The 17,610-nt window shown below is 48.4% G+C and overlaps 1 protein-coding gene across 5 annotated transcripts; it reads right to left on the bottom strand.

Annotated features, from left to right (window-relative positions):
• Positions 1-363: 363 nt before the first annotated feature.
• On the bottom strand, positions 364-17,461 carry EIF2D (eukaryotic translation initiation factor 2D). Of its 5 annotated transcripts, none has more exons than XM_090024993.1 (15): positions 17,310-17,461; positions 16,569-16,759; positions 15,730-15,813; positions 12,644-12,734; positions 12,037-12,144; positions 9,112-9,410; positions 8,465-8,582; positions 7,887-7,932; positions 7,183-7,286; positions 4,708-4,866; positions 3,699-3,788; positions 3,328-3,423; positions 1,620-1,740; positions 731-905; positions 364-624 (listed from the first exon to the last, which is right to left on the bottom strand). In XM_090024993.1, the coding sequence occupies exons 1-15, from the start codon at positions 17,363-17,365 to the stop codon at positions 554-556; spliced, it is 1,809 nt and encodes a 602-aa protein (XP_089881119.1). In that variant the 5' UTR covers positions 17,366-17,461; the 3' UTR covers positions 364-553. The 5 variants fall into 5 exon arrangements, with proteins under 5 accessions (XP_089881119.1, XP_089881122.1, XP_089881123.1 ...); XM_090024996.1 differs by having other exon boundaries at positions 7,183-7,268; XM_090024997.1 differs by having other exon boundaries at positions 15,730-15,789.
• Between the last annotated feature and the right edge of the window lie 149 nt (positions 17,462-17,610).

The following is a 17,610-nucleotide window of genomic DNA, read 5'->3' as shown; positions in this document are numbered from 1 at the left end:
TGGTCTGGGATCACACAGGCTGCTGCAGTCCACTTGTAGCCAGCAGGACCTCTGGAATCCTCTGCACTCCTCTAGCCTCCCTGCCTGCTCAGATCTGGCTGTTTAGAGGGTTCTCCTGCACAGCAGGGTATTTACCCCTGCAAGGGTCGTCTCTGCCCCCATCCTGGAAGCACTTTCTTCTTTCCCCCTGCTAACAGAGTACGTCTACAGCATGGCCTTACACCATAACCAGTCCAAACAGGGCTCTCAAAGGAGCAGGCACACCCAGTGCACTGCTACAAAACCGTGAAGTAAAAAGGCACTGGAACCAGTCACATGGGGAACAGCTGGACAGTTGGTCAATACCAGGAGGAGGACATGGTAAGGCTTTTCAGTGCTTTTTCATCTTTATTAAAAATGAACAGCTAAAGCAATTGTAATCTTTGGGTGAAACTCTGGCCCTGCTGAAGTCACTGGCAGGACTCCCCTTTGAATGAAAGGGTCCAATATCTCCCTTGGGTAGGCAGAACCATGTATAAATAAGAAGATGGGAATATTTCTTACAAGAAGCGTTTTACTTCTTCCGGCCAAGCTTCGGAGCCTTCTCTAGACCTTGCACGTACTTCCGAGGTAGCCGGTATTCTTCTGCAACAGAAACAAGCGTCCATGTCAGCTCTGCAACAGAGCCAGGTATCATCAGAGCAAGTCCCAGTTGGTAACCGATACAGACCTGGGCTCTGTGTGAACTCACCTAGCAGCAGCTTGGCAAGATGGTGGATCTGGTTGCCTTGGATCTGGACCTGCACACGATCCTTGGCCTCAGGCAGTGGGCTAATAGTGGCACTGGCCTGGACTCTTTGCTGCAGAGTGGTGGCAACAGATTGGGGGTCCAAGCCATACAGCTCAAGGTTCTTAATAATTGTCACCTGTGGGATGGGCACAGAAGGATCGTTACTTTGGGGGTTATAAAGCACTCCTTCTGCCCGACAGCTAGCGGGCTGGACCTGGGCATTCAAGCTTTCCCCATAAGTGTTGCATCGTGGACTGAAGGACAGCATTCCCATCCCTCCCTCGCAAACAGTCCCAGTTTAAACCTCTACAGGCAGCAGGAAAAAGTGCCACTGGGTACAAGCAGCAGCTGTGGTCCCTCCCCTCTTCTGTATGTAGTTAAGCATCATAGGATAGGTTTTGAAGCTCCAGGACATATCCATGAGCCACCGTGCCAGGGCTGTACACCTTGAATTGCATTCCAGGCACTCTTTGAGCCCTAACCTGCAGATCTGGGAGGAAGGTGGTTTTGGTATAAAACTGCTTCCTGGACTGAAGCCAGGAAGTGCTGCCTTGCCCAGTGCCCACACTACTGTAATAACCCATGCCCTTCTGCTTCACCTTCCTAAGGGTGTGCTTAAGTCCTACCCCAGGACACAGGCACAGTCTGGAAGTGCTGGCACCCCCCACCATGGATGGCAGGTCCAAAGAGGATCCATCCTCTGCAGCACTGAGCAGGTAGTATTGTGTCTGTCTCCAGGCAGACAAGCTACCTAAATGTTCGGCAGAGACAAAAGGAGTCTGAGCCCAAGCTGCCATTAGCACGCAGGTCTCAGCTCTGAGCTCCATTCTTGCCGGCTTTCTGCTGTTACCTTTTTATTGGATGACCTCTGAGCTATGGTTATGTCAATGGGGCAGCCTTTTCCTTTCCTCACAATGGGTTCGTGTCCAAAAAAAGTCACCTGGTGGAAGGGCTGCAGCTGTGCCAGGCACCTGAAAAGGGTTAAGGCCAGTCTGTCACATGCAGTGAGAACAAGAGGGCTTCTCTGCACAGTTCTAGTACAATGAGCCCTTCTCTTACTGCTTAGGGATCATATACCATGGAGGCTCCTATCCTGGTACTTGTATTGGATGAACAAGACTGCCAGGTTCTCAAGCTATTCATTTACTGGGAGGGGCCTGATTAGAACAAGTGAAGTGTCCAATCTGCTAGTAAACTAGTGCATGGGGCTCTTTCTATACAAGCATCCAATCTGTACAGATCAAAGGCAAACTGCAGATCAGTCCACATCTGTCCAGCCTCACTGCTACCCTTCCAATCCAAGCCTTCAGGGACAGGGGACACAGGTGCCTTAAAGCTACCTCTGCAACACTCACTTTAGGTAGAGGCTTTTTAATGCTATTCTGTTCAGCTTGTACATAAATCAGACCATTACTACAGTCACTGGCAAATAAGAGTGGTTTCACTGCAGTAAGCCAGGTAAAATCACCAACCCTATATACTGCTACAGGTGCACTGTACTCCCCCATAGGCCAGGAACCTACCTGCTATTTGTATAGGCATTTGTCATGTACATAAGTCTGGTTTTAGACAAGCCTCTGAAATTATCAGCAAGCTGCACCAAAAAGAAAAGGGAGGAAGGACCAGCTGATAAAAACATGCCTGTTCTCTCTCAGAACAAGCACAAGAACCTAGGCATATTCTGGAAGGAAAAAAAAAAATCCAACTCAGAACAGTGAACAACAATAGTTAAAGGGAGAGCAGTGATGCAAATGCAATTTAAAATCCTGTTCTCCATGAAGCTTAGCTTGATAGAAATTGAACAAAACTGTTGGAACTGCTCCAAAATACTTTCAGGAAGATTTTCAGCAGTTGAAAACAATGGAGTAGTGAGAAAAGAAGGGAGAGTTTAGAACCTCCTATTACAGCTCTCTTGCTTATGTGCATATATCAAATGTGCATATATCAAATTTGAACTTCAGAGGGAGTACTCACAGAACGTTTATGTGGCAAATATGCTGGGAAGAGAGGAATGAATTGTCCAGTATGAATCTGTACAGCTCTCAGTTACTGCCTTGTAATGTATTGGGCAAGATAAAATTAAAGCACTTTGTTAAATCTGAGTTTCCATGTTAAATGCAGGCTTTGGGTCTTGAAGGGTCTTTAAGTTCCCCGGTGGATTTTTTTTTGAAAACAGCGAGGATCTAAAGTTTGAAGCTTTGTTGCAGAGGATGTATTTACATTCTCTGTGCTTATGTTTGTACGGCTCAGATTGGTAGAATTAGGTTCTATTTTCTCAGCAGGCTTTGCTGTGAATGTTTATCAAGTGAGCGTTAAAAGAAAAAAAGTGCTGGATGTTTCAGTAATGTTTGGTGCACAGTGTGAAACGAAGGACTGGGACCTGCACTGTTTCTCTGTGGTATCGGCCAAGCATGTGCTACAAGTTAAGATGTATTTTTACACTAGCCATTAGGAAGCCACTGTGTAATTTAGGATAAAACTAGACTATTATGCAAGGCAGAATCAAGTGCTACGCTGAGTTTCAGCTAATATTTAGTAGAGCACACAACGGCAGTCACCTGTTCAGGAGATCGTCCCATTTGAGCTTTGAGATACTGTCTTGCTCCGCTTTATCCAACAGGCAGTCGCACAAGATGGGATTGATCTTTACAAAGCTGGAAGAAAACAGAACCATTAGAAGCAAGGCACACAGTCACAGTGCTATAGTTCAGCAAGTTGTTCAGTACAGGATGTTTGGAATAGGGGACTGTCTTGATGCCTTCTCAGTGGCATCAAACACAGCAAGCCCTTGGGCCATGAGAAGGAATCCTAGGCACAATGGTAATAATTAAATTATTGCTTAGATTTTTAAACTAGCTAACTTTCCTTTTTCCAGTCCACTCAGTCCCTTGGGAAACGCGATGCATGTATAACATTCATGGCTACTCACTTTTTGTTTGTTTCATCAACCAACTCATTAGTCTTTACGTAGTCGATGACGATGCTTCTCACATCACTGCTAGAGAGGATGCTGCCTTTTCTTTGGTTGCAGGAAGAAATAAGATGTTTAAAGAACAACCTTAGCATCCAGTGCTCCTATAGCAGCTTGCTTCAAGCTCTTTACAAATAAGTGACCCACAGCACACAGGTAAGGGATATTGGTTCAGAGCGGGCATTCCACCTTCTCCGGGGTACATTCTTCCCCCACTCAGCTCTTTTATGCCAGGTAAAAGAGAGCTAAAGCACCACAAACAAGTCAGTAGAAGGCCAGGTTCTGGAAGAGAATTTCCCTCCCTTAAGTACTGAAGACAACCTTTGCCTTCTGAAGAAAGCAACTGTGGCCTCTTTTCTGGAGTGGGGGAGAACCCACAGCCCTGTGAGGATCCTGCACAAGTACTGGTGCCCATAAGACAGCCCAGGACAGGCTGCTGTAAGAGCCCTGGCTCCACAATCCCAAAGCAACCCAGCTTTGGAGGCAAGGTAGATGCATGCATCTCTTGGGTCACCTCTGCTGCCTTTCTGCAGACTGAGTATTTCACACTGCGCTAAAGTGCAGAATGTCATCCCTAGAGTTTCATGTGGCAGAGGTCTGAACAGTCCACAATGGCCTGACAGTGGAGGAGAACAAAGGGGAGGCAGCCAGTGTCCGGTTGCAAATCCTGGGGTATTCAAGCAGGCTGCAATTACCTGATCTGGAATATATCCAGGACAATTTTGCCCTCCCTTCCCTGGCCCCAGTGTCTCTGGTGACCTGGGAGATGTCAGCCCCTCAGCCATTCGTTGCTTTGATACAAACAGAGCGGAGACAGCTGACTACTTAACCCCCATCACTACTCCCTTTAACACTGGTGTCTCCCTGACTTCCTGTTTAACTACTGCCCAGACAGCAATGCTGACAGCTCAAATCTAGCTCATCTCCAACTTGATTGCAGGGCGTATCCTACTTGTCTAGCCCTTACTTGTGTCCAGACTCCTGGAAGAGTGGGGCCATCTTCACTGAGACACCATAGAGCGGGACTATGTCAGGAGGGTGATACAGTGGCTCTCCATCTCCGCCCTTGCTCTCTGGGGTGTCCGACACTGGGGAAAACCCATCAGGAACCACGAACGACTTAATGCTGAAACACAGCGGAGAAAACAATTGCAGGAAACTGTTTGGCAACAATGCAGAGGTCAGGGAGCACTGTGGTTGTTTGGCACCTACACCACAGCGGAGCTGAAGTCTAGTGCAGCAGGCCTCTTACACCAGGTGCCCTTCCTAGTCTCCACTTCTTGCCTTTCTACGTACTATAAGCGCAGCAGAGATGCACTGCAGGGTGACTGACTTAAGAACCAGCAGCAATTAGCAGGACTGTCTCTGCACAAGGGATCCTGTCCAGCTGTCTCCCAGTGCTCCGCATGTGGGTCTATAGTTACAGTCAGTTTGTTCTAAAACTGCTCCAAGTACTGAACGTGTTTTCAAGTCCAGCTGCCCATTTTATGGGTTTGACGACTGCCTTTTCATTCAATTTAAGAGGAACTGATACTTTTTGGCCTCCTTTTGAGGAAAGGACTGTCATAATCCCAGACTAAGGGGCAGGAAATGGCTCTCCTTTCCTCTGTAGGCTCTTGCTCCATAAATCTTAGGGTTACTTGTAACTAACCCTAAGAAGGCCAAATAGGACAGTGCATTTCTAGAAAAAGCATGCTGCTCCTGCAAGACTGGCCAGCACTACAGAGTCATCCGGTGATGACACATTGCAATGAATGACACAGCATCACATGGAGCTGTGTCGAGTATTAAAGATTCAAGGGATGTTGGAAGAGGAAAGTCAAAGTGAGATGCTGCAGAAAATACCAGAGGTGAGCAACAGGCTGTGTGACAGGTACAAAGCTAAAGGGGTTGGTTTTGGGAAACATGGGGCCTCGCTGTAGCGCGCAGAAAGGATGCTAGGGCAGCCTGCCTCTCGCAGGCAGGGAGACTGGTCTTCTTTGATGAGGAACAGCTGATGGCATCAGGGTCACTAAACCAGCAGTAAAAGAGGAGAGTTTGGAAAAGGTGAGGGTGAGTCACGTGATCCGCATGTCTATCAAGCAAGTGTTTTTAATTTGCCTAGGAAGGGCAGCCTGGAGAAGAGAGGTGAAGGCACTCTATAATAAAGACCATCACCTCTACGTGCACCGGTAACGGAAAGCCGCAGGTATAGATCATGGTGCTAGCAAACACAATGCTGGATGGCAAATGTAAGAACCCACTGCTCCCAAGCTAGACAACTGGCTAAAGTGTTCCTTAAGCACCCATTTAAGAGGCAAAAAGAGAAAAAAATGTGCTATGGGCCACTTTGTTTTGGGAGATAGACTAGAAGGTGTGTATAGTCACGAGTATTTCTGAATAGCGTGTGTGGTGGTTTTCTAACCCAAGCAGCAATGTGCCCAAACCCAGGTGGTTATCTTGGACATCATTTTGACAGACAAAGACAAATGAATTGCAAGACTGGAAGCTGGGGATTATCTAGCTGTTGGTGATGATCCAATTACTTTCTCTAAGGACAAAGAGGTAAGTCCCAACCACCCATACTGTTATTTGGTGCGTCAAAACAGCTCATTTCCCAGAGAGGAGGAAGATTAAGAGCTAGAACTAACTGGGAAGAAAAATCTTAGATAAAAACCCCAAAAGAAAGCTCGTTTTTCAAGAAAATCTTATAACTTGGCAGAGAAAAACTCTATTTCATTACCCAGAGAGAAGAATTGTTTGCCCAAAAAATATCATCTGGATTCAGTGGCAAAGTGAAGACAGCAAGTAAAAAATAAAAAGCAATTGATATTAAAAGGGAAAAGGAATAGCTAGATAGCAACGTAAGTCACAAATTATGATATGTAGAAAATGAATAAGGAAAGCTAAATATCTGAAGGGAAAAGTCTGTGACTGAACAGAATAAAGACATTAAGAAGGATACAATACGGCCAAAAATACTAGTAATGGTATAAAGCTCATTATTAAAAAGAGAAAGCAAAATTGTTGTTATTGATACAGGAAGTACGTGTGTGGAATTATTTGTATCTATATTTGAAAAGAAACAGGGTGGCATGTTTGTAGCTAATGAGGTGGATTAAATACTTTCCAGTTCTTTAGTAACAAAGGAGACTAAACAGGATCTACTAGGAACAAACATATTTCAAAATCAGCAGCCACGCTGTTTTCACCACAAAGTCCTAAAATAGTTGGTTGGTTTTTTTTTTTTAAAAAGAAAATCTTAAATTATTGGAGAAATTCCAGGAGACTGCTATAATGCTGCACTGATAGTCAAAAAGGGCAAGCGAGATGGCCTTGATACCAAAAAGCTGGTTAGCCTGATATTGATTCTGGGCAGAATAATGAAAAAGATGAGATTCAATTAATAAGGAATTAAAGGATCCACATGATTTTACGTCACTACGCGTTCATCTGAACTTACTCTGGGTGCTTCCAGTCTACGCCCACTATGCTCTCCACGCCTTTGTTCAGCTCCTTCACTTGCAGGATGTTCTTCTGCTGCATGCACTGCAAGAACTTGGAAAACTGAAGGAAACATTGGTCAGACATCTGGAAATGTGTGTTTTCATCCTGCTAACCAACCCAGGCCGCAGTCTCTGGTTTAGGACCCACATGGTTTTCTCCGCAAGTCAGACAAGTTTGATGAAAAAGGATCAAATTGCAAAAAAACCCAAAAAAGGCCCTCTTCACTCCTTTCAATGTAATATTTAGAGCAAGTTGTAAGTTTTCAGGACTTCCATGACCAGCTCTGCCAATGCTTTGATTTGTGACCTTCTGAAGCTAATCACTTCAGCTCTCCTAGCCACCTACTGCTTTGAGCTTTAGGGCAAGGACTCCCTTCTCCTGTGGTAAGCACTGCATATGAAGGCAGTCAGACCTCAGGAGGACCACAACGAGATACTACAAGTCCTGTCTGATTTTTTTCTTTTATACCTGGGCCAGGAAGCCTGTGCCCGTGACTTCAGTACAGTCCATACTAAACCAGTGTTGCCAAAGAATATAATTTGTGGCATAGGCACAGGTTCTTTACGTGCAGCCTCTGAACATTTTTTTGTAGAATTTTAGAACCCCCTGAAAGCTTATTTCTCCCCTAGCCTCATTTAAATACATGTTGAAAAGTCTCACCTTTTTGTAGCTTGATTTCTTTACGTCTAGTTGTTGTCCTTCTGGGCTATTGATTTAAAGAAAAAAAAAAGCAGGAATCATGACAAAACATTTTCACCAATGTCAAACAGTTTAAGTATGGGCATGATAAACCCTTCTTAATAGCCTGGCTATAGACTGCACATGGGAAAGCCAATTACAGACCTCTGTGTTTTTGGGTGATGGTGAAGTTGTGCGAATCAATGCTGGCATTCCAGCAGGAAGGCACAACACAAGGAGCTTTTCTTCTGTACAGGGCCCTCACAGTTACAGCATGTCTACAGTGGAGCATTAAGAACTTGTAGGGAGAAAATTATAGCCACAGTCTTGGAACACGCACAGGTGAAGCATCCTGACTAGCACATGCAACTGTCAGCTAGCTCGAGCGGAATGGCAATCAAATTGTTTAAAAAACCTTTAATGCCTATCCAGCCCTAGAGAACTGAATTTTCTGCAAGAGATCGTAGCTACACCCAGCGTATTTTACAACCTCTCAGTAATTTCAATTAAAACCCAGAAACACTTCAGGCCACCCCGAGGGCAGGCATCTTACCACGTACCAGCAGGAGAACATGTGGTTTCGCAGAAATGTGCTGGTCAGCAGGGGGAGTTCTGACTTCTTCACTTTGCATTTCAAAGCGTGGAAAAAACACTGCTGAAACAATTCATCCATTTGCTCTGCAGAGGGGGGAAATACTGTTGATGGGGCCAGAAAAGCAAGAGAGATGCATACAGCAGAACTCACTAGAAAGGGTGCTCATTCGTCTGAACCTCAGGTTGCCATTTATTCTTACCCTCAGGTTGTACATTAAGTTAAATCGGCATCCACCCAGCAAGACTGGGAGACAAACACTTTGAATAGTCTAAGGCCGGCCTGATACAGCCTCCTCTCTGTGGCTTTGGGCAAGTCACTTAACCTCTTTTTAGCCCACGATTATCCTCAAGTAAGGCTGAGTGTGCTTCCCTCCCACTCCAGCACATTATCCAGATGACTAGGAAGCAGAACTGAGTGGATCTGTTTTAAATGCAATCCTCTTTAGTGTGCCATAGGCTGAATTCAGTGCACGTCTGCCATGCTTATTGCTCAGCCCTTCTATGCAGTGTTAAACAGGGAGTGAGTCCCAAAACACCCTTGTCTGGATTGCTATCCCCTCGCCCAGGTGGTTCATTTGAAACACACAGCTCGTTGACTCTCATGCAGAAGTACCTCTTGGCGTCCTGCTGCCCTCAGCATCTGTCTGAGCCTCCAAGTTCTCATCCTCCGCTGTATCCACAGCATGGTTGTCACAAGCTGCCTCCTTTTCTGTCAGCCGCAGGCAACCATCTCCCTCCTGAAGGCTCAAACTGCTGACGTCCACTTGCGTCGCTGGGTCTGCAGGAAGGTTGCCATCAAGCTCCTGTTCCTCCGCCTCCTGGTCACCATCTTCCTGGTCAGTGTTCTCCACCTCTACAGGATCCGCTACCAAAGGAGCTATTGTGGGTGGGTAAGCCTTGTCTCCAAAGCCCCTTTTAAAAGAGAACAGGAAACATGAAGCAGTTCTCCTCATGTTTCTTTACTGCTTTGATACAGGATGGTTTTCCCCCCACCACAGCACTGAGGTGTGCCACAACGAAGGTCGTGGCCAGCGGCAGATAACTCCCACATAGCTGTTACATACAGATCACGGATCCTACTCACATCCCCACCCTCCAAGCTGTACGTGGTTCCCTGGCTACCTAGTCTATGGCCAGGGACCCTGCGGTCCTCCAGTCTGACTTCCTGCATAACCCCAGCTGTAGAGACAGAAAAGAGCAGCTGTGCCCAAACCTGGAATTATCCTACGTGCTTTGTATTTCTCTCGATGTTAGCTAAGGTCAAACAACCCATGTTGGAAGGGAAGGAAGGAGAAAGATCCACGGCCTCAGAACAGTTAACAGCACAAGTGATTGCGGTAAGCAACGCTCACCCCTGAAGTTTCCATGACACTGGTTAGAGTGGGTCCCAGTCGCAGAGACACGGGTGACAGCGATCATCAAGGAAACGGTACTTAAGGGTTCAGCCACTTGGGCATGGTGGCCAGCGTCTCCAGCCAGCCAGGGTTAGCAGCTCCTGGAGCTCGCCCAGGTAAGTACGCTGACCAAATGCTTAGGACTGTGCATGTGACTGTTTAGCCAGACGTGATCTACTGAATTCCTGGCCCAGGCCAGAGACTTTTATCTAGCTCCTCCCACCTTCCCCATGGCAAAACAAAAATATCTCCTGCAGAAAGGCATCTGGTCTCCAATTCCAGTGCTACAGGACCCGCCTCATTCCTAGGCAAGCTGGTCCATGGGTTCGTTACCCTCTCCTGTGAAACATCTGCATCCTACACCCTACTTCCAGCCATTAGAACTTGTTAGACCTTTGCTGACTCTGAGTCTGCAAGTGCCCACCGAGCCACTTGAGCTTGCATTCAACAAGATCAGCCAGAGCCTGTTTTGTCTCTTACGGTTTGTTCCTCAAATGTCGATTGCTTTTTGGTCTTATAACACCACATACAAATCCTGCTAGCCATCCTATCAGCAGGACCCCCCTCAGGTGCATGTGTTCATCACTAGTAAGTGCAGAGCTGCTTACACTTGCTATCCCCGGTGCATATTCAGACTCATTTATTAGAACCATTTCTGGTGAAGTAAGTGCTCGGGATAGTCACCAGCTCGACGGTGCAGGAGGCTGGAATCCTTCATGTGTCCACAGAACAAGGATAGCACAGTGCCTGTGGTACACTTGTCTTCCCCTACATTTTTCCCCCAAGTCTGATCAGACCCAATGTCTACAAGAGTCAAGAAAGCTGCTTAGTTCTTGGCCTCCTTGTCACTGCAAACACAGGCAGTGCTGGCACGGATGTTTTGTGCTGTGAGTTCTTGCACTTAAGGGGCTGGGAGTGAGACACTCCCACACTCAATTCATTTCACCAAGGCTCCTAGACTGTGATTGCAATTGCAATTCCTTTTCGCTGAGGCTGCTCTCCGCAGAACAGGAGCCAGGGGAGGAGAGAGGCTGCAATCCCAAAGGTAAATAACCAGTCTCCCTGTCACTGATTGCTCAAGTCTTATAATTTGACCCTGGGTTGATGCAGGCAAAAAAAAGTCCTTTGCTTTTAGAGAACCAGATTCACACCAGAGCAGAGAACAGGTGCTACGTATGAGGCTGACTGAATTGTAGGTCTGAAAACCATCTGAAGGGCCACTCAGTCCTACCCTCTTAAAGAGATTCAGAATATGCCAAATGCCTAACCCCTGCCACATATCGGATAAGCAGCTTCTCTTACAAGCCTGGTCTATTCTAAAGGCCTGAAAGGTACTTGGAAAAACAAAAAGTCCCTTTCCTCCAGAGGTCCCCAAACAGACCGCACCGGAAGCTGCAACGCTCACAGGTGGAACCAGGGGAGCTGTGACTTGTTTGTTTTTTCCAGTGGATGTTGCAGGTCACTGGAAAAAAAACAGGAGTTGGTGCATTGCAAAGCTAATTCCCTTGAGGCACTGGCCAGAAAACATTTTTGCAGGCTTTGAGCTCTGAAAACAAGCTAGTTGAACACACTGAGGGATTTTAATGAGGAAAAATCCCCGAAGTATCTCTGTGAATAAGAGCTAAAACAACAGTTGCTTCTTTCAGTAGGACACACCTTTTATAACAAGGCTGTGGCAGGAATTAGAGAAAATCCCAGCAATGAAAGCATTGTCGAAGCAAAGCAGGAGTCAAGATTTAGACACAGCCAGCACGCCACATATTAAAAGGTACAAAAAGGCAGTTGTAAGGCAACGTAACAATAATGGGCCAATTCAATCCCTTTCCTAATGGCTTTGGGCTCGAGTTTCACCAGAGAGGAATTAAGTCCCAGCATGATGCGTGTGCATGGGCTCAAGGCACATAATGGCGAGCCCCTATCTGCCAGAATTGCTGGGGCATCAACTCTAGATCTGTGGAGATCAGCCCAGACCTCTGTAGTCCAGAACATGCCCCTACATCCCACCAAACCCAGCGTGCCTGGGCTGCCAATATTGACGCGGCGATCTGAACCTTTGATTCCAGGAGTAGCTTGGTTCCAGTGCCCAGATGGCCACACCTCCTGCTCTTGCCTTATTTTCACTGCACCCTCGTCCCTGTACTCACCATAAGTGATCCATGTAAGTATGCAGTACAGTGAAGCCTTTCCCTCTCATTCCAGCAGCCAGCATCTCTGCAGTGGACATGGTGGCAACTCCTACTGCAACTGGGGCTCTGGGGAAGGGGGAGGGAGGTGTGAGGGAGAAGGTACGATCAGAACAGGATAGAGCAAAACATTCGCGCTACTTGGAACAAGGAGTAGCCGAGCCATTAACGCGTTAGATTTTTACAACAGAGGCTAATTGTTCATCTGAAGTAGTTTTACCTTGACTCTGTTCTTTACACCTGATAACTCTGAGTCCTGTGAAGGCGTTCTACTTTTACTCACTCCCATTAGGGATCTTCTCCCAGAGGTACTCAAGTATCTGCCTTTTAACATTTTTTTCTACCAATCAAGCCATCTACCCAGCTCCCTTCTCCTTAGGAGGGCATTAATTTATGGGGTGCTACAAAACCATCCCAGTTTGAGAGGAAAAGTCTTTTAAGTTAGCAAATGCAGACACTGCTTCAGACATGCAAAATGTATCTGCTCTTCCCAAAGCAAGTAGTGAATTTCTGTTACAGATCTTTCTTTTGCCATTAGCTCTACAGAGAAATCCTGGAGGAGCCGTACCTGTTCCCCACGAGGGTAATGGCGCAGAGGGTGCCCTGCTGTACCTGAGGAAGCCCACGTGATGGCACCAGCACTCCTGGCAGCATGAGATCTATGGCGAAGAGTAAACAGCCATTAGCATCCATCCTGCTTCAAGGAACATTTGAAAGCCGGTGAGGCGAGATCCAGCCGCCTCTTCCACCCCCATCCCTTCTGCTGCTCAGCAAAAAAATACAATCCCAGCCACAGCAGAGTGCACTTCAGGTAAGACACGCTCCTCTGTCCATCTCCACTATTCAAGTCTGAATGCTGCTCTTCACAAGAACTACAAGGGCCCAATTTTGTTAAGCACCCCAAATTATGAAGGCTAGCAGGGGGAGCTGAAAGGCTCAGCCCTACACAGGATGATTTCTAAAGGGTTCACTGGCTTTGGTTGGAAGAGGTAACTGCCAGGGAAGGATTACAGAACCAGTGGATAACTAGGTAGGAAGTTCAGTTTGCTACCAGGTGGGGCAGGTACTCTGTCTCTCCTCGCTGCACCCAAAGAGTCTGGGCTCTGGCAGAAAACCCAGCTCCCAAGCACATTTCTCAGTTCTCCGAATTCTCCACTCCAACTCTTCACACGTCAGGGCAGACTGGAAATGTCATGTATTTCCCTTAAAATACAACCATAGCACAAGACTTCCAATCCATCTGAAATTGTTAATGAGCAATTTCTGTTTCCTTATATGAACATTTTAACAGAGTTGTTCTGTTTTTATTCCTATGCCAGACTCTGTTTCATGCAAGATATTTCCCGAGCACAGCCCACAACCCAAGAGTCCTGACTTAGACCCTGTTCTATTATACCATTCCCCTCTACAGACATAAGCCACAGACATAAGCCAGGCTGTCCTTGCTCTCAGACTTACCCATTCTAAGCCATTAGATGCGACTCCCCCCGTATCCAAGAAGTTTGTCTCCCAGTCTCTCATCCTAAGCACCAGATAAATGCAGCAAAGCACACATTCTGCCCACCTACCACTGCTGTGTGCCAAGCTAAGGCTCAGAGCTGAGGCAGTACTTGCTGAGAAGCTTGAAAAACTGACTGATTGGGAAGACCAGCCAGAATCTGAGCTAAACAAACAAACTACAAGCCAGTATCAAAAAGGTAAGAGCTGCCAGTAACCGAGGAGCAATTATCAGTTATATTGCACATGGCAGGATGAAATATGTAAGCACAGCAACCTAAAGAGAATGCAGTGGAGGGAAATGGTTTTAGTGGAGGTAATACTGAAGATGTGTCCAAGGTGCCCTAGACCGAGGCTCAAACAACCCAGCTCGTAAAGGCAAGGCCCCTTGGAATTGTGAGCATCATCTGGGACATGACACACTGCAGGGGGAGGACGATCCCTGTCACGAAATACCTCTGCGCTGTCAGGGATCGGAATAAACAGCCACCCACCCAACCTGGGCCTCTTCCTTCTGGGTCTCCATGCAGGCACTGGAAACGCTGCTCCAAAGGGATTAAAAAAGGGCTTCCCACGCCCTCCTCGGGGCCCTGTCCAGTACCTCATTCATTGTCCAGGTCTTCTGTCTGCCTGGCCGTTTCATGGAGTTAGCCAAAGCACAGTGCTTGTGTGCAGCTATACCCTGTGCCTGTATTTTCATAGAAAACAAGGGTTGGAAGAGACCTCAGGCGGTCACATCTAGTCCAACGCCCTGCTGAAAGCAGGACTGTCCCCAACTAGATCATCCCAGCCAAGGCTCTGTCCCCAGGTCTTGGATGGAGATTCCACAACCAACCTGGGTGGCTCATATAAAGAGGTGGGTTTCCATCTAACCTCCTCTTCCTTCCACCGTGTCCCACCACACAGGTTTTGGCTGCTCCCACGAGCCAGTCTCAGCCTGTCTCCCTGAAAACAGGCAGAGGTAACTACCCCGCTTGCCCTGCTGAGCTAGTCCTGCTAACTAGACTTTGTCTGCACTTACAGCACTCCGCTGCGGACTTTCCTCTGCAAGAGGACGCAGTATTAACTCCCTGCTTGCCGGTCTTGGACAGCAAGAATATACCCTGTCCTGCACTTATTCTTGATGTCAGTCTCAGGGCATAGGCTGACTGACACACAAACTAAGAAAGAAGGAATGTCTCTGCCACTTGTACAGCAGGAACGGATGCCATCCTTTGAAGCCCTGGATATTTGTTAACAGCGGACAGAGCCAGACCTAGTGCCTGGGGGCCCAGCAGTCGGATTCAGGTCCAATTCTGAGTGGTACTCCAGGTGCTTCCCAGAGTTGTGGATATTTATTTATATGCTAACTCATTTTAAACTCCCCTTTGCCTTTACAGCTGCTTTCAGCAAAGCTTATATGGCAACCTGTATGCAACCCAGATATGTGGGCCCCATCCCTGGGCAAGAAAGGCAGCCATATAAAAGTCCTAAGACCATATGACAAAGTAAGTAGCACGTCCCAATGATAAACACAGACCCCAGAGCTCTACGGCTGGGCTGGTATCCGATTATCCTGACCCAAGCACTGACCTTACTATATCATCTTGCTCCCAGGTTCCAGGCTCTGTTCTACCATAAAGCTTCATTGTGCATTCTGCATCTACCCATCCTCTCTGCCTTTGGTGACTATTATACAGCTCAGAGGTTGGCAGAGGCCACCCTGTTTTCAAGGGAACCAGTGACCTGCACCCCTACTTTAATTGGCTTCCTTCCCCATCTCCACACAGACCACGTCACTACAAGTCAGCAGCAGTGGCCTGGTCACACATCCATGGAATTCACTTTCCCTAGCAGGCACCTAAAGCAGAGGGACTAAAGTACTGTCGCAGTGCCCGTTTCCACCCAAGTCCAGGCACAAAAAGGCAACCCCACTTGCACACAAACATCTATGTGGGCAGCGTGTAGACTCCAGTGGGGTTCAGGTTTGAGGACTTTCACTATCCTAAACTGCTTACAGCTTTGCTGGATAGTCAGCATCTCTGCTTTTTGTCTTAAATAGATCCTGTCCTGTGCAGGAAGAGTGAGTGAACCGAAAAAAGGCCTGATCCAGAAGGGTCAAGTCCCCAGGGCAACCAACATGGGTCATGCAATGTGAGTGAGTCTTGATCTGCTTACCTGCTCCTCCTGCCAACTTCTGTAGCACGGGGGGCCATGTTGAGAAGGCAGGGAGAAGATCTGGGTAAGACCACAGAGTGTACACTGAATCAAAACCCCCCCCCCCAAAAAGACAAGTTGTCAAAGCAAGTCACTGAAGATCTCTCTAGACCTTGCTTCTTACTCTCTTTAAACCCCTGTAACACACCTCCCCGAGTGCAACAAGACAGATTTTCTCTGGCAGGCAGCTGAACAAAAAGCCAGGAACCAGAGCTACCATGTCCCCTCAGCCAGCTGATGCTTGCAGCAGCAGAAATGAAACGCTAGTGTTTCATCTTCAATCTTCCAGTGGGCTTTTGGGAGACGGAGATCTTAATAGTCGCTGTTTGAACAAAGGTGGCTTTGAGAGGAACTAATGCACCAAGCAGGGGGAGGCTCTGGCTAGGCAGAGAAAAATCCTGAAAGAGCCGTATTTGACGTGGGCTACTCAGCCTTTTCCGCAAGGGGCTCCATGTGTGGGGAGCTGAACCTGGCAGCCCGGGCAGCTGAGAACCTTAAGCCCACACACGTGAACGTTACTGGGCCAAAAAGGGATAGTCTAGTGGTTAGGAAGCTCGCCTTGGTGCTGGGGGCACGGGTTCAAATTCCTGTTCTGCACAAACTTTCTGTGCAACTCTGGGCAAGTCACTTAGCCTCTCTGGGGCTCAATGCCCCATCTCTACGAGCCCCCACAGCGCACCAAGGGCATGACGAGGTTTGGAAGCAAAGGTGCTCAGGCGGGTGGGGATTGGGGCCATCTAGGTACCTGGGCCAGACAGAGAACGAGGAGAAGGGAAGCTGGTCCCTGCTCCATCTCATACCGGTTGGATACAGGGCTCTCTCCCTCTCAAAAAGGACCGGGTTCCTGCCGCGGGTGTACACCGTGATGGCATCTCCCCTGTGAGAGTACACTTTGACTACGCTGAGCTCCTCTTTGTGCGGGACCAGCTCGCACAGCTGCTCCGCGCTGAGGCTGGGGAAAGCCGCCGCCACATCAGCCCGCAGTTTTCTCCTGTAGAAACAAGCGGCAAACATGGTAAGTGCAACGCTCTCTAGGCGGCTCACGGAGAGCCGCCCACCTCTCCGGGTGGGTTTTTCCCCCCCTTTTGACAGTGGCAGCCACGAATGAGCAGCAATCTCGTTTTGGGTTATTGTCTTCATTCCCAAAAATCACTTTGCTGGGACACGGGGGCCACCCGACTCGCTTCCCACAGGGGGAGACGCCGTCAGGATGCGGCCGGCTCCTGCAGCGTGACTTCGCCGAGGGCTGTAAGTAAGGTGACCAAGTGCACCTGCCTCTGCCACAGCCGGGCAGATATTGACCGCTGCGGTTAATCTCATCACGGGGATCCCGACTCGTAACAGGGCGCAGGACTCCCCAGCCCAGTCCCCCGCTCCCCACTCTCGTCCCGCTTCTGCAAGGGGGCAGTTTTCAGGCAATTTTTTCTGTGTTTTTTTCCTGCAGATGAGGATTTTTTTCAGTTCCCTCTAGGAACAACCGGCCCCACGGCAGCGCGGCGGGGAGGAGGAAGCGCCGCGGCCCCGCGCCGCCCCGCACTCACCGCTCCGAGCCCTTGATAGCCGTGTGGCCCCGCACCCGCAGCGCCCGCGCGAACATGGCCGCGCTCAGCTCGCCTCAGCACGCCGCCGCCATGGCGGAGCCTGCCCTGCGCCTGCGCCCTCCGCGCCGCGCCGCGCCGCCTCCACACCACGGCCGGCGCGGGCCGCCCCCAGAGGCGCCGGGCCCGCCCCGCTGGCCTGAGGGGATCCAGATGGGCCCCGGAGGCTGCCCCGAAAGCAGGTCCTCGAGAGCCGGTTGACGCGCTCCCTTCTTCGTTTCTTTTTGAATTGCCCTGAGCCATC

The sequence above is a fragment of the Crocodylus siamensis genome, chromosome 13 (assembly GCF_052110815.1).
Source record: "Crocodylus siamensis isolate JL-2025a chromosome 13, ASM5211081v1, whole genome shotgun sequence".
NCBI lineage: Eukaryota > Metazoa > Chordata > Crocodylia > Crocodylidae > Crocodylus > Crocodylus siamensis.
Note: the sequence above shows the minus strand (reverse complement) of the source record. Positions and strands in the feature narration are given on the sequence as shown.

Bases quoted from the DNA above. Each gene is read 5' to 3' on its own strand.
- EIF2D (XM_090024993.1), bottom strand. From the start codon at position 17,365: ATGTTCGCGCGGGCGCTGCGGGTGCGGGGCCACACGGCTATCAAGGGC. The intron at 12,735-15,729 runs GTAAGCAGATCA...TCTTCGCCATAG, and splicing joins GAAGTTGGCAGGAGGAGCAG to ATCTCATGCTGCCAGGAGTG. The intron at 3,424-3,698 runs GTGAGTAGCCAT...GTTTTCTTCCAG, and splicing joins GTTGATGAAACAAACAAAAA to CTTTGTAAAGATCAATCCCA.